This window comes from Lissotriton vulgaris, chromosome 9, assembly GCF_964263255.1.
Source record: "Lissotriton vulgaris chromosome 9, aLisVul1.2, whole genome shotgun sequence".
NCBI lineage: Eukaryota > Metazoa > Chordata > Amphibia > Caudata > Salamandridae > Lissotriton > Lissotriton vulgaris.
This window is the reverse complement of record NC_141697.1, coordinates 603,382,697-603,395,823: the sequence shown is the minus strand read 5'-3', so window position 1 is coordinate 603,395,823 and position 13,127 is coordinate 603,382,697. Positions and strand designations below refer to the sequence as shown.

Sequence of the window (13,127 nt, the reverse complement as noted above, 5' to 3'; positions counted from 1 at the left end):
TATTACGTTGCGTCAGAATCCGGAAAACGCCAAAAACACGCGCATCTATCACCTAATTCTCCCGCAAATGGAAAAAATTGCCACCATGGAGCCTGAAGGACAGAGCAGCAGCCAAGGAAACCTGCCACATGGCAGCCAGGATGCCCAGCCTGCAACACAGGGAGAAACTCTTGGAAAGAGGAAGCGCAAAACAAATTTCAGTGCTGAGGAGAATGATACACTGATAAGTGAGGTAACAGACCACCAGCACCAGCTGTTTGCCAGTTCCAAATTGCCACTAGCCAAAAAAGAGGCCATTTGGCTGGACATATTGACCAAGGTGAACAGTGTGGGACAATCTAGGCGGACAGTCATTGACCTAAAAAAACGGTGGAATGATATCAAGCGCCGCACTAAAGAAAAAATGGCCAAAAACCGGAAAGACTCTGGGCTTACAGGAGGAGGCAGCCCATCACAACAAGAAGAGCTGGATGACCTTGAGGAGCGGGTTGCAGCGGTCATCCCAGAGGAGTTGGTCGTTGGAATCTCAGGGCAGGACAGTGCACTGCATGAGGAACTGGAAGAGACACAGGAAGACACACAGGGTAAGTCCCTACAAGGGGAAATGTGCAAATAAGGTAATGTTGTGCTGTGCAGAAAGTAAGGTGGGTGGTTCAATTACTGACGTGTTGTGGAAAGCAGGGTCTACAAAATGTATTGTACCACGGACATGCACATGTTACATTTGGGAAACAGCTACCCCTGTGCAAGTAAACCTATATGTCCAAAGTGAAGTCCCAGCCCACTGCTGCACCTGACAAGTGCCACACGCAGGTGCAAAGATATAACTACCCTCCTGAAAAGAAAATCACACAACATCCTGCAACAGACCGAGTGTCACACTTTTATGACTTGGACTGCTACCACTGTGCTGGCAGGATGTAATTTTGTTCATGTAGTGGTGCCACAATGTGCCACACCCACAATAATAGGCCACAGACAGCCATCTAACATAGTACAACATATCATGTCATTGCATCATTACCACATTAAAGTGTCAGAAAGCGCACTTCCAGGGCTGTTGCTAAGGGTAGACCCAGAAACATCTATGTCCAATTGACAATGTACAATAGGAACATCAAAATGTAACTATCATGCTGCGCAACAAAGATATGCATACACAGAGTCTGTGTAAGGCATGCAAACCTGAATTAAAACGTAATCTCCCCTCCATGATAAAAACAACATATCTCTTTTGCATTCAAGTGGACACATAGAAAGGTTAAAAATCTGTTCATGACTGCATCATGCACGAATGTGTCCTTTCCATGCACACAAACACTGATCCCCTGCACAGCTGGACCCCCTGCAACATGGTGCAAGTCTGCCTGGGTTGGCGCATGGCAAGCATTGTGTACCTGTGTTGTTGCGAAGGACAGGTGTGCTGCTGAGTATGGCCATGGGCCTGGTCACGATAATGTAGTTGTCGTAGTACATGGTCAACCTTGGCACATTAGAGTGCCTGCTCATTCTGAGTGTACCAGTGTATGGGTTAACAATGCCTCTTTGATGATTGTCGTGCTGCCACATGCAGGTGACACAGAAGTTGTCAGTGACAGTGATGGTGATGTCTGTAGCAGAGTTATGTCCTGGCAGGTGAGGTGGCATACAGGGTTGAAGGTGAGGAGGTACCTGACATTGTATACTTGCAGTGTTCAAGAGGAATAAACCTTTGTTCACAGTGTGTACCTGAGGCAGTCAAATGCAAACAGCGTACAGTATGGTAGCCGTTGTGTCATGCGATGACCATTTCAATGTATGCTGCACAATGTCAAATATGCAATACATGTGTTCCAAAATAATATATACAAATTCTACTTCTTTGTGACACAATTATGTTGTGATTGAAGTCATACATGTGGTAATGTGTGTCACTATGTGAAAAAAATAAATATTTACAAATGTGAAAGAGTAATAAAAATGTTGTGCATTTATGTGTCAAACACTAACAATTGGTAGTGTCATGGGGGATAAATGTCTGAACTATTATTTGGATAGGTGTACATCATGAGAAATATGGGGTAACATCACAGATTATGAACCAATGCTGTGTACTTAATTTTTGGCTATGATAAATGGTGTGTGCAGCACTCACAAATCTGACTCCATTGTGTGTGTTGTGGTTGTTCATAAAGGTATTGAATGCTTCAGGTCTGGGTGTGTGGTGACAAGGAAACTCAATCCATGTCCTCACTGAACTTTGAACAGTGCATTTAAAGTCTCCGCTGTGAAACACCTACTCTACAGTTGCAACATGCCAAGTATGAACAATGAATGAAATGGAATGTCATGACACGGCATGTTTTGGTATAATGTATGTGCCTTTTTGTACAAGAGTGTCACACCTGTTGTCCATGGGGGCACAATGTCAAACATTGGCAATTGTGGAGGGAGAGCTGTGAGTTAACAAATGCAGGGCAGAACAATCAATGTCTCATGGTTGCAGGGATGTGTGTGTGAGTGTGTGCAGCAAAACATATAGAGGCCCATTCACAGAATGAACTCAAGACTCAATTCTAATCTTACTACTATATAGTAATTCACAGCATGCACTTACTACTTTTTCACATTCACACAATGAACTTAATACTATTGGCATTCACAGAAGTAACGATTTTGCCTAAAGTGTCTCTGAAGACAGACTTAAGATAGAGTAAAGGCAAAATCCTAACTCCTGTGAATACCAAAAGTACTAAGTTCATTATGTGAATGCCCAAAGTACTAAGGGCCTTATTTATGAAGGCCTTGCGCCGCCGGTGCGTCACTTTTTCCCATGTAAAATGTGACGCACCGGCGGCGCAAGGCCTTCATAAATAAGGCCCTAAGTGTATGCTATCAACACCAAAAAAGTATCAAGTTTACTATTGAGTTTCAAGTTTGTTTAGCAAATCCGGAACACATTGAGGGAAGTCACACCTCAAAGATGTGTCCCAGTTCTCTGCAGCCTATGCAACCCTGCCTTTGTGTCACGTGAAAGGAATCCGCCAGCCAGGCTCACTACTCTGAGTCAATCACAATGCTGTGAAGTGTTGGTGTCACTTGTAATAGTAAGTGGGACAATACATGCTGGAATGTTGGCCATGTTTGCCATGGATCCAGAAATCCAGCCTGTATACCTAACATGGAAGTGGGTATTACTGCTCTGGTCATCATAAGTGGTACCTGAGTCACCTTGGCAATATGCACATGAGCCACATTATGTAATATGGCCCCTACCCACCCTCCCATGCCATGATGACACATAGCATTATCACATCAGTCACTCATCCCTTCGGTCTCCATAATAAGTCATTTCAGTTCTCTCATCTGAGCCCACAATCCACATATGGTCTATGAACTACCACTAAGGCCACCACCCCTGTGTTCATGTGTTCCCTCATCACTGAATATTGTAAGTCGCAATTAGCCTACTCCATGTCAGCCGCTGTGCAAGCCCACAGCAGACGGATGTACATGGTGTGCTGAAGCCACGCCTATGGGAAGTCCAAATGTGCCCATCTGGGTCTCAAATCCAATCATTTCCAGCAGCAACTGATATACAGTCATTCACTGATGCAGCTCAGCCAGCCTCCATGCACTTATACATGGAAAACATTTGAGAATGACAACAGGCCTTTCCAAACATGACCCACAGACATTGCACATGCCTACACTGCTGACAAACCTCTAACACCACCCTGGTGTCAAACACAGCCTACACCAACGTTACTGCAAGTGAAAGTCACACCTGGATACACAACTGTGCATACCACACCTCCACACTGTGCAAGCCTAACAAACAGCACTACAGGGACACGGCATGATAGAGCACGGATCTCTAAGAAGCAAGAGGCACCAGCAGATGCCTTTAGAAGAAATGTATAAACACCAAGACACCTGGGGCCTTATTTATGAAGGACTTGCGCCGCCGGTGCGTCACTTTTTACATGGGAAAAAGTGACGCATCGGCGCCGCAAGTCCTTCATGAATAAGGCCCCTGAAATGTAAAACACATACATGGCCCCAATGAGGGAGAACCACAAAAAAACAATCCTACATAATGGAAATTCCTGCCAACTAGGCAAGGTCCTGCATTTATACAAGAACCTATGCTGCAAAGCCACAGACATCACCCTGGCACTACAGACCTGTGATAAGTGTCCAACAAAGTTCACCATAAACAACAACAATTTCACTACAATAACTTTCCCGTACACATGAGATGCCACAGGCAGCACCACCCACACCTCTCACAACACAACAGCCATACTACCATACCCACCGGGACACCAGTCGCAGCTCAATGCACACCCTCAAACATGAGATACAGCCACCTGTGGGATCAGTACAGCCCTGTCCTCATTATATCAACAACAGCACCAAGATCACCATATTCACAGCCACAGGTGACATCTCCACCCTCCGGGACCAGGAGCTGTGAGTGTGCTCCAACACAGACTAACAGCACACAGATTTGCCACACTACATGATGCAGGATTCTAAGGAACATTGCTCAACTGGGTCACTCACCCCACCAAGAGGTTCAAGGATCAGACTGACAACCTTCGCCTTCAAATGCACTTAATTCCAATGCTAAATGCAAGAGGGACCATCTATGTGTCTGACCCCTGTCAACATCAACAGGGCTGCCTCAGCACCATATGAAACCAAACACAGCCTCAACATTGTATCCATTGCTGATGACAGACTACTCATACTCTCTCACACCTAAGACTACACCAACTAAACACATGAAAAACAGTGAGGAATGCAGTACGTCCCAGTCTGCATCAACCACAGCTGCATGTAATCAAAATCAGAGAATACCGAATTCTGTGTCCTTGGAACAACTCCTTCAGCATGTGAAAACACATGTTGCATCTACCACTCTGATGGGAAGGGGCTGCCACTAACGCTCAAAGAGATACGTCTTGATGAGTCCTCTGAATGGGAGTAGGTCCTGGGTGTGCCGTAGATGGCCTGGGAGTGCAAGGTCTTGGCGGTGAGGTAGGACAGGGAACTGCTGCTGGAGGTTGGTCATCAGATGCGGTGGACAGCGGTGAGGGGTAGGCTGGTGGAGTGGACGTGGCGTGTGGGGGTGTAGAAGGTGAGTCTGCTGCACATGTAGGGTTGCCCGGCCTAATGGAGTGCATTGTGTGTCTGGTTGTGGAGCTTCAAGCTGATCCACTTGCTGATGGGGAACCAGTGTAGGTCTCACATTTGGGGGATGATGTTGCTGCGGTGGGGGACGTTGACAATCAATGAGCCGTAAGTGCATTGGATGTGTTGCAGTAGTAGTAGGTCTATTTCAGGGAATCCTGCCTACAGTGCATTGCAGTAGTCCAGTCTGCTGGTGCTCAGGGCCTGTGTCACAGTTATTTTTGTCTGGGGTGGGGATCCACTTGTGGATCCTGCATAGCATGTGGAGGCAGTTGTAGCATGAGGGGAAGATGGCGTTGACCTGCTCAGACATGGAGAGGGAGGAGTACTGGAAGTATTGTAAGTTGCGTGTATGGTCAGTGAGTGTTGTTGCTGTTCCCAGTGTGGTTGCGCGACAGGAGTAGTCCCAGGCTCAGGGTGTGGGTCCGAGGATGATGACCTGTGTCATCTCCAAGTACAGTTTCACACTGCTGCTCCTCATCCAGTTGGTGAGGGACTTCATTTCCACGTGGAGGTTTGTTCATGGTGTGTGTGGGTCCCTGGTGATGGAGTGCAAAATGCCACATGCACTTCCTACTGTGCTGGAATGTGTCCCCAATACACACCAACTAAACAGACATCAGGACATGCACTCAAGTAGAATGTTGCAAGTGTGCAAGCACTGTCTGCCCATGTGCCATGTTTTTTTGTAAAGTTCGTATCCATCAAATGATTAATGCCATGTCACTTTTTGTACACATGAGTGATGATGTGTCGCTTGAGCTTTGACATGTTGAAACACAGCAAAGTCAAAAATGGTAGATGACTCTAAATTGTGCATTTGTACACCACATGTCAGACATGATCATAAACCTACATCTATTTTTGATTTCAGGCCATGGTACACCTAATCTGGAGCTGGAAGCCATGTTTGAAACGGACAATGAGGGTGGTGAAAGTGTAACCAGTATGGGCCCAGAAATCATCCAGGACATAATCCAATCACTACAAACTCCCCCTCCACCCACAAGAAGGCAAAGCAGCCCAGTGGGATCTCCGGTTGGCCAACAGGGAAGCACTCCTATGCCACCTCCCACAACATCTGTGCCTCACCAGTCGCCAAACACACTAAATACATTTGAACAGCGTGTAGTGGATGTGCAGAGTCAGTTGGCACAGGAGGTGCGTAAGGGCATTGAGAGCATGGCAGGGACCCTAGAGGGAGTGCTCCGGTGCCTAACCTCAAATCCTGCCAGTGCGGAAACTGGTAGCACCACTGAAGCACCACCACGCACTTTGTTTGACGCCATGACAGAAATTTCAGAAGTCATGCAGCAGAGACACAGACTAATGCCCACCACAAGTGCCAGCTCTTAGGTGGCCAACACTCTGAAAGAAATACAGGACACCCTCAAGCAAATGACAGCCAAACAGGATGAATACCTCACTAAATTGGCTGACTATCAACGAGATGTGACAGCTGTGCTTGAGAGCCAGCAAATAATGCTGAATGCATTTATGCGGTACCTGATGGGCATTGAACATGTTCCAGGTCCAACACCATCGACATCTGCAGTCCATGAAGTGGCTATGCCTACTGTGTCGACTGCCCCACTGGTCACACCATCAGCTGTGACAAACCCATCTGATGAAGATGAATCAGAAGATTTCCCAGTCCTCCGCAGAACAATGCGTTAGAAGCACATATTGTCAGTGTTATATCTTTGTAATGATGTAATGTTCTATGGTCTCTGTGCTCACAGGATTCCAGAGTGTGGAATCCAGGGGGCAGTACACAGATAAACAGTTACTGTGAGAGTTGGTCCTTGGATCTCCCTGTGGTTGTTACTTTGAATAAACTACATTTTCTTCTACAATCCACTGTACTTCAAGTCATTACAGTCAGGAGTCGGATTTTCCTTCACGAGCAATTGTTGTCATCACAAACTACATGTTCCACAAACCCTGTGATCTGGGTGGAGTACATAAGGGTGGAACCTACGGAGAAAGACGTAGGATTAATTTTGTACCTGACCCGTAGGTGGAGTAGGAGGTTCATCCTTGGGAGTGCGTGTTCCTTGTGTTTCCTTGTCTTGGTCCTCTCTCCTGCTCCATGACAAACAGCATCAAGAGGTCCCTCCTAGACGCCACAGCAAAATCCACACAATCCTCAAAGTCGGTCACACTGCCAATCCATAGACAATATACATTGCTTCATTTCCAGAAACAATGTTCCACAACACACTAGCTGCCACACTCCACTATGGCATGCGGCAAGGTAATACACCACACTGGATTGTCTCCTCCCTTGCAGAGCAGATGATTCTGCATAACACATTTCACTGTACAACACACAGAGTACTGATGCTGAGTCCCTCAGTGACTGTCCATCAGTACCTTTGTCTACTATGTCTACATGGCCCCACTTGCTGATAACATCAGTGGACATGGACTCTGCATATTACCCTACGCCTAATACACCCAGCTCTGCCTCTCCCTCACCAAGGTACACAACATCACAGGACACAACCACAATGGATGCAAGATGTGCCAACAAGTATGTGCCTCAGCTGGACAAATCTCCATTTGTTGTCAAAAGAGGACATCACCCTCACAACAACCACTACCACATGGGACTATACCTGGGGGTACCCTGGGCTGGATAAACAGTTCACCACTCATATGTCTAACACAAACTATACATTGTACAGAACACATCCCTCACCCTGTCAGTATGGATACTAGTAGTATCCTCACCATAGTACTTCACCCTCTGCAAACTGTGCAAGAGCATCAAAATTATTGTCAACTGATGCATTGATTAGACCTGCCACACATCCATCTTCATCATCCGGTTCTATGTTAATGGCCTCAATATCAGTATCAAAAATACCCTCCGGACAAAATTGATTAACGTCCAGACAACCGTAGGTAGACGTTCCCAGTGGCTCACATGATTATACCACTACCGCCAGCACATACAGGAGCACTACTGCATCCACACCCATACAGATATACTGACACTAAAGGAGTTCACACACGCCTACACAGTCAGCCACAACCCTGGGCAAGCAAACCTCTACCAATGAATCTGCTTCTAGGCCCACAAGACATACGTCTGCAATACAGACCTAGCCATGGTCACATTTCCCTGCATTTACATAGCCAGCTTGTTAACCAGCTTTCTTTTCCACTTGCAGGAAAGACGTGGGTCATACTGGCCCTCAGCATTGTGAAACACTGCAAACATTGAGCTACAGTCTCAATACCAGGTGGCCCAATTAATGACGGCCATTGTGCCATCTGACCCTCACTTGTTGTGACGTTGTGTGACGCCTAACCCTGCCTAATAGTCATCATCCATCACCAAGGCACATGGTCATGCGATAATGCAGCATGCATCAAATCTGACCCTTACACGCCTTGTTCTGCGTTACAGGCACGTGCAATGGGTGTTGCTGGGTGCCTTGCCAACAACATCCATTTGCTGTTCACACTGGCCCAGATGTAATAGGAACATGAAATGGTAAGCTTTGTCCAGAAATACACTGACCCAAGGCAGGCTTGACGAAGGCTCAATGTTGAGAATTATGAAGAAGTCTACTTGTCTCACCTTTATCACACAATGCAGTACATATTGTAAGAGGAGGAGCCCGTTGTGATGATTGATTAACTGAGAGGTGTCCGTTCATGTACAAGTCTGATGGTCCCCGCAAGGCAGACACACTTGCCCCATTGTGCAAAGGTGACTGCGTTAGCGAAGAACAGTACATTGTACAACAGTGATGGTGAGAACAACAGGACTGCGCTGTATCTTGCAGACATGGCACGGTCCTGCCCTCCCTCCTGCAAAAGGGTAGCGCAACTGGAAGGGCTGCTGTGCTCCACTATGGAGAAACGTAATGAAAGACGTCCCACAATCTTTACACATGATTGTTGTTCACATGGCTCACCTGAGACTCATTAGCTAAAGTCCCTCAAGGGTGAGTATTGGCCTGTATGAATTAGTGATAGTGTAAGAACAACTGGCTTAGAATAGCCAACACGTAATGGTAATCTCAGATATGAGATCATTGTTGACATTCCTTGTCCAGCAAGGATAACGCTCACCCAGAACTTATTTCACAACTTCATATGCCTACAAGTCAGAGTCATTGTGAAAGATAAATATGATTTATTTGCAAAAATAGTTCACACTAAATAAAATCTATGCTAAACTACACTACACTTATCAAAACTATAAATCACATCCTAAACTAAGCTAATCTAAGGCGCTAACATCTACACTTATCTTGTCTAACTTATCCTATACCTACCTCACACATACTACACAGCACACAGATGACCCCCCACCCCCTATTCAACAATCACACATCAGGCACACATACACTTAATCTAAACACATACTAATTAACCTAACTAAACAAGTATATATTTTTTTTGATTTTTTAAATTTTTTTAAACATTTAACATACACTATACATCAACCCCCCACCCACTCCTAATAACTTAACACTTATCCTAACACTATTCCTAAGTACTAAAACTATCCTAATAAATATCTGACTACTTTAACATTTAAACAAGAACAAGGTCCGTAACTTGACAGGTGGTATACCATGTCATCAACAACCACAGTTCTGCAATGTCGTTATTCCTGTTCGTCCATTGCAGCAATGGTGGCCTTCAGGTCAGCAACCATGGACAACAGGGTGGCCAGCTGCAGCTGCATGCCCGCAACCTGCAAAGTCAACTCCTTTTGACCCTTTTCAAAAGTGTCCATCTTGGCCTCTATTTTGTCTATCTTGGCCATCAGGAGCACACCGTCAATATCAGCCTGCGCACAAGCCTGTTTAGGTGGGGCTACTGCAGCTCCACCTGTCATTGTCCCAAGGGCCTGTGCAATGTTGGTTCCTGATTTAGGATGAGTGCTTGTCACTGGGCCCAGATTAGAGGCATGTCCAGATGTGGAACAACCTGCAGATTGACTATCCATTTGGGGGTCTACATCTGCATGTGAGCCAGTTGCTGGTCCAGACTCAATGTGTGACCTTTTCCCCTTTAGATTCCTGCTCCGCGTTTTGCATGGGGAAGTGGGAGTTGGTGATCTCCAGGCCCCTTCAGCACGTGAAGCATCATGTCGGCGTCCCATCTGTCGGAATGCACGACCAACATTGCGAATGTGTCTGTATCTTTCCAGACGGATGCGATACTGCCTCTCCTCATCTTGTGACATGTTGTCTGTAATGGAGCAATGACATCCACATCAGTCTGCACTTACACATTGACACCTGTACACATGCACATTATGCGATCTTCAGAACATTTTGGCAAGGGCCTATCGTTAACAGGGCATCTATTTCAAAGCATGGGGTCATCATCATCGATTGTCATACACAGGGATGCTAAGTGATGTTGCGTAATACCTAAGATGATAATCACTGTAGATGACATGTAAGGCATCAATACATATGAGATGGTACATTCAAATACATTTGTCCTGGGCATGAACCCAATGCCCCCCATTCACATATGCAAGCTCCTTCTCAACATGATGCAAGAGCATCTGTGTGCAGGCAAGTTATCTCTCGGCATTGTAATTTGACACTTCATACGCAGATACAAAGCAAGGTATAGGGACCATCAGCACTGTATGCTGCACAAGGCAACACACATGTGAAAAGCACCATGTAAACAAAACATGGGCACATTAGCATTGTATTGGAAGGAGAAACACAGGTGTGCACTGCAATAGATTTGGGGACTGACTCCTATCATGTGACTCTTGTACATGGGGTGCTGCTTGGTAGTAAATATGTGGTGTGTTTTCACACAAGGCAACACACACTGCACAACACTTCCATGGTAGACGCTTCTTGACAGGGGACAACATATAGACAGCATCAAGGGCTGGTATGTGGATTGACTATGCATGATCATTGATGCAATGCACATTTAAGCACATGTACATCATACCATATCAACTACTGATGTCAATAGGGAATTGTGCCGGTGACCCTTTCAGTAGCATAGGTAAGTGCATGACTGTTGTGCTAATTAATGATGGACTTGCAGCACTGTTCCATCCCTATTACAATGGCAAGTACTGACACACGTGGGGCACAAGCAAGTTGAACTTGTAGGAGGAATATCTATGTACTACTACAATGAGCATGTCTCATGTAGCCATGGTATGAATACACTGACTGTCACGTACCCCAAGGGTCCTTGCTCAGCACAACAGTCTTCGACATCTCCATGAGCACACTTGCCACCATTGCATACACACACCACCACAACATAATATCCAATGCCAATAACACCCATCTGGTACTGTGCCTCACCCAAGACCCAGCCACAACCAAACACAACCAACATGAAGGAAAGATAGCCACTGCAGAATGGAAGAAGGTCAGTCAGCAGATACTGTAGACACACAATACAGAGGTTCTCAGCCTTGGCTAATCAACTAGCACCAGGGACGCCGCCTATTGGTCAACAACAATGGTGACTGCAACAACACCCACGGACCATACACCCCACTTGGGATTTTTCCAGGTCTACTCACTCACAACTAACAAACAAGTGGACATCATGTCATCCTTCTGAATTTTCACCCTGCGCATGGTCCAATAGATATTCAGGTGGATCACCATGGGAACGTGTGAGACGGTCAGCCAGGCCATCATCGACACCCAACTGTACAAGGGGAATGCCCCATACACAGGAATCAATGCCAGACTTCACTTAGAACTACTACCCATAGTGAAAGCATCGGCACAACTCTTCTACGACATCCTTCATCACTGCAGCATTTCTACAGGCCAAAATGACCAACACTGGATCACCGTCAACACAAGGATCACGTTGAGGCTCCTCACACACACACACACGCACACACACATGACATGGGCCCAGAATGACTCCTCAAGGGGCTCTTGTTCTCTGATCCTACCGGCCACCTCTGCTCCACCAGCCTCCCACTAGCCACCATACCAAGGATTGACTGCTCCACCACTGGAGGTAGATCACCCTCCTACCTGGCCACAAAGACATGAAACACCCTTGGGGCACAACTACGACAGACCAGGACCATCTTACCTTCATTTAATAACTGAAGACCTAACTATTTCATGAGTAGCAGCACACCCCCTCCCTTCAGTGACTTGAGACCCTCACACCTGAGTATGGTGCTCTATGGAGGGCTAGATGTATTTTTTGAATGTGGTCTATTTTTGTGTGATGTATACTTACAGCAGCACAATTAGTGTTACTGTGTACCATGCACACTGTAACACCTCATACATGTGACCCTAATATTTGTGTTCATGCATTTCCACATGGTGCCATTGAGTCATTGACACTTCCATGCACATGTGATGTGTAAACAGGATGCATGCAAGAATGATGCATTTCGACTGTCTGCATACATGTCATGCATGAGGAGACATTGTAAGCATACAGACAAAGATAGTAATGATTTCACACTCACCAGTGGCCTTAGGATCCTTGAAGGACTCCACCTCTTCCCTTGTGTATGGTGGTGGCCCACCTACAAGTGAAAGACAATATACCAGAATGTCAGCATATGCAGCATATTTCCACACAGTACAGACATTACATGAGAGTCAGTTGTATCCTCAAGATTGGTTTACGTGCGTCCCATGAGTCAACGTACATCAGACAACAGTCTATGGCTAACTGCTTCACATGTGAAGCACACTCTTGCACTGCATGTATTACACACATGTGATCCCTTGTTTGTGTTGTCACATTGAGATGGCATTTGCTAAAAATCTGCACACTAGGTCCATTGAGAAAATATGTCATTGTCATGTCGATGTATGTGATTGTGCTTTGAAGAATGTATTTAAACCGTATGGGATACCTTCCTGTACATCAATGGTCAAACTGCATACACATGTGTTGTTGTGTGCTGCACAATGCAGCTGCACACAGGTAAATATGAC

General features: G+C 45.9%; 1 protein-coding gene across 1 annotated transcript; it reads left to right on the top strand.

Annotated features, from left to right (window-relative positions):
* Positions 1-403: 403 nt before the first annotated feature.
* LOC147691947 (uncharacterized) lies at positions 404-6,534 on the top strand. Its single transcript, XM_086939487.1, has 2 exons — positions 404-584; positions 6,053-6,534. The coding sequence occupies exons 1-2, from the start codon at positions 404-406 to the stop codon at positions 6,532-6,534; spliced, it is 663 nt and encodes a 220-aa protein (XP_086795613.1).
* The last annotated feature ends 6,593 nt before the right edge of the window (positions 6,535-13,127 follow it).